General features: G+C 35.7%; 1 protein-coding gene across 2 annotated transcripts; it reads right to left on the bottom strand.

The window, feature by feature from the left end:
- On the bottom strand, positions 306-3,126 carry LOC107618961. 2 transcript variants are annotated; one of them, XM_016321157.2, is made up of 3 exons: positions 2,801-3,126; positions 1,473-1,569; positions 306-764 (listed from the first exon to the last, which is right to left on the bottom strand). In XM_016321157.2, the coding sequence occupies exons 1-3, from the start codon at positions 3,048-3,050 to the stop codon at positions 692-694; spliced, it is 420 nt and encodes a 139-aa protein (XP_016176643.1). In that variant the 5' UTR covers positions 3,051-3,126; the 3' UTR covers positions 306-691. The 2 variants fall into 2 exon arrangements, with proteins under 2 accessions (XP_016176643.1, XP_020966427.1); XM_021110768.1 differs by having other exon boundaries at positions 685-808.

The following is a 3,484-nucleotide window of genomic DNA, read 5'->3' as shown; positions in this document are numbered from 1 at the left end:
CTCAGCTGCTCAGCATATATCATCGTTGTTATCACCCAGCCAGTTCGGTAACCGAATTAAGTGAATATATATATATATATCACCATATCAAGCAAGCTTTGATCATTTAGCTTATAAATAGATTATTGAAGGAGAGTTGGAACTTAGAACAGAGTCTTTTCCCTTCGCTAAATTGTTTGGGTTTACTAGAACATGATATTAGCATCTACAAGCAAGTTTCATAACTATTGTTATTTTCCTATGGCTGAGCCATTCTTCTTCCAAAAACTATCAGATGAAAAATGGCTATTTTATCAGAAAGCGTGTACAATTTTAACTTTCAAACTACTCATTTGGAAATGAAAAATGTTCACACATCAATACATCACCATGATCGTCCATTCATCTGATACAAGTCTAGTTCAATAAGAAAAGGGAGACCCGAAAAATGAAATCACTATCGAAATTGTCCATTCTAGGCTTGCAAATTATTGCATCTATTTTCGAGAATCACAACCACAATATAAAAATATCCATACATATTAGATGCCTCAATATTTTGCTCATTTGCATACTGCACCAACAAACATCCCCAGTTCCCCATCCCTGTTCAAAAGAGATCTGAAGATAACAAAGTTCAGCATCTTTTGCTGGATCATACCATGAACTGCACTAAGTTCTAAATTTGATGTCTTGCTCCAAGTCAACGACGTTAAGCTGTAATCCTAAACCTACCCTTAGCTATTCTTCTTGCAATTACTCTTCTGCCACCCTTGGTTGCCTTCCTGATCATGTAGAAGAAAAATTATTTCATCAACACGGCACAGATCTGTTGAGGTTACTCGAGTGAATTTTCAGTAACAATTCTAATAAAGAAAATTTTAGAAAGTAGCATTGGACCAACACTAGATTGGTGAAGACAGGCTTGCCCACTTACTAATGGTCTCAAGTTTGAGCCACACATATAGTCACATATGGAATGGATTATCGGAAGGGTCTAAATACCAATGACAAACACAATAAAAAGAGGTAGTACTTGGCAGTTGGGAATAGTAACATAAACCAGGTATGCCACCTTATGTGGTCATAATCTAAAATGTTACACTTATTTAGCCTTTTGTTTTCTTAGTTATGAAAAACAATTGGGATGATATTAAATGCCCCCCAAGGCCCCAATATCTACCTATGCTTGCCCAAAAACAGAGCAATCACAGTCTAGAGTCACAAGCAACACAAGGAAAAATATTACTCAATGTGGTGTCATATTCCATAAAACAATTTGTATACAACTGAAGAATTCTAACAGATATAAGCAAAAGGTCATCGAATGAAATTGAATGATGTATCAAAATTCAGTGGCAATCTACTTCATCCAAATTCTTTGTGTATGCATCATTAGCCTTAGCGTAGAGTATGGACATTCATGTGAAAGAAGAAAGGATAAATAGTCATATTTTCCCATCTCTAAAGGAGACATACACAAAAGTATTTACCGAGCAAAAAAACCATGATTCCTCTTTCGTCTAATGATGCTAGGTTGAAACGTCCTTTTGGGGAATAAAATCATTGGATCGTCTGAAGAAGCATCTCCTACAGAACAGAATAAACACTAATTAGAAAGAAATCTTTTAAGATGGAATAAGTGTAACCAACTGCTTTAAAATTTTCAGAAAACAAGTGTTAATGTCAACCTAGTGTGGGAAATATACTTCTGAATAGATATGCAAAGCATGACATGACAATTGGAGTGCGTGATAAAGGCTAATTTGATCACCAACGTGACATTATTCCCTTTTTCCTTGATAAGAACTCCTTTAATCCCACTTATCTCAAGGCTTGCAACCTAAACCAACAAATTAACAATAATTCAATGACTTTAGTTCCACGAGTGCTTCCTCATAACAAACACTACGTTGACATGAAGATAATGAGAAAAAGCGTCAATCTTTTCTTCCCAAAATGCAACTGAAGCCAAAGTAACTGTCATCCAAGGAGGCATTACCCCATCTGCTTGCTACACAAAAACTATTGTTGTCGAAGAGATGGCACAGCTGCATGCCTCTTATCTTGGATAAATAAATAAAATTTGTATTTGAGTAACCAGTGATACACAATCCAGCTCCAGGTGCATATAGATTTCCTTTCTCTGTTCTATCAAAATGGATACTCCTTTGATGCACATACCGTCAACATAAATTCAAAAAAGCCAAACTATCAGCAGCGTATTTTCCACAATATCTTCAGATAAGACATGTAAAGGCTCTAGTTATGAAATTGGATCAGATGGATGATAGTCTTATAGCTAGAGGTACATACATGGAGGAGGGAGACCGAACAAAACATCAAAAGAAACTATTAACAGAGATCTAAAAAATGAATGGTTTAAACATTGGTATGATATATGGTAGTACGGTTGGCATCATTTGATCAATGTAATCGAGAGCCCACCATGTGGGACAAGGCTTATTTGTTGCATAACAAAGATAAAATCCCCAAAACTTCAGCATTGAAGATCCTTTCTCATATACTTTATCTTAAAAAGCACAAATAAAACCCAGAATTGAAGTGATCCTCTTCTTATCATATCTTTTCATCTTCAAGTGACATTTCGACCAACCACAAGCCACAGCAGGAAAAACCAGAGTCAAATATTTCTAGTCTTCTAATTCTAATCAAGCAGAACCGATTAGAACAAAATGTGTACAAAATGAACAAATTAAACGATGAAAAAGACTGTAAATGAACAAAATGTGTTGCAGAACCGATTTCATCCTTCGATAAAATAAACGAACCGAAACAGTTAATAGAGAGTGAAGTGTACCATTAGGTAAGAAGAAGCGGAGAGAAGGAAGGCCGCAGGGGTAAACGAAGCCTTCGGTGTAAAGCTTCTTGAGCGATTCGGCGTCGTTTTGGGGAAATTGTGGAGAGCTCGGGATCCTAGTGAGGGAAGGGAATAGCTGCGGCGAGATTTGAGGGTAATTGAGATACGGTAGTGGAGTTTGATTGAGAAGCGATTTCGACATCTGATTTAGGAGAGAAGCTCCGCTTCTGAGAAGGGTTTTCGACGCCATATTTTAGTGCGTGGAGTTTCAGAGAACCAGCGATAACTAAACCCTAGTGTGTGTTGCATCGAAGGAGACGATGAAGAACAAAGAAACTCTTTTTTTTTTTTGGATGATAAAACAATTGGGCCCAATCGGGCTGTGGTCTTGGACCGGAATGGTCCAAAGCGGAAGATTGGACTTCTACAGTTTTTGTGGTTTCTTTTGCAAAGAAAAAGTTTTTAGAGCAGACAATTTTTTTAATCGATTTTAGCCAATTTTCACTTCCTTATTTTTCTTTCCCATGCTTTCATTCTCACTCATACATACCAAAAATGACTTACTAAATCAGTTTTTATATATTTATATTTATATATAAATACATATTAATATAATTTTAATTTATTTTTAATGTATATTTATATTCTAATATATATTAATTTCAAATGTTTATTTCGATAGTT

This window comes from Arachis ipaensis, chromosome B09 (assembly GCF_000816755.2).
Source record: "Arachis ipaensis cultivar K30076 chromosome B09, Araip1.1, whole genome shotgun sequence".
In the NCBI taxonomy this organism is placed as follows: Eukaryota; Viridiplantae; Streptophyta; class Magnoliopsida; order Fabales; family Fabaceae; genus Arachis; species Arachis ipaensis.
This window is presented reverse-complemented; position numbering and strand designations above follow the sequence as displayed.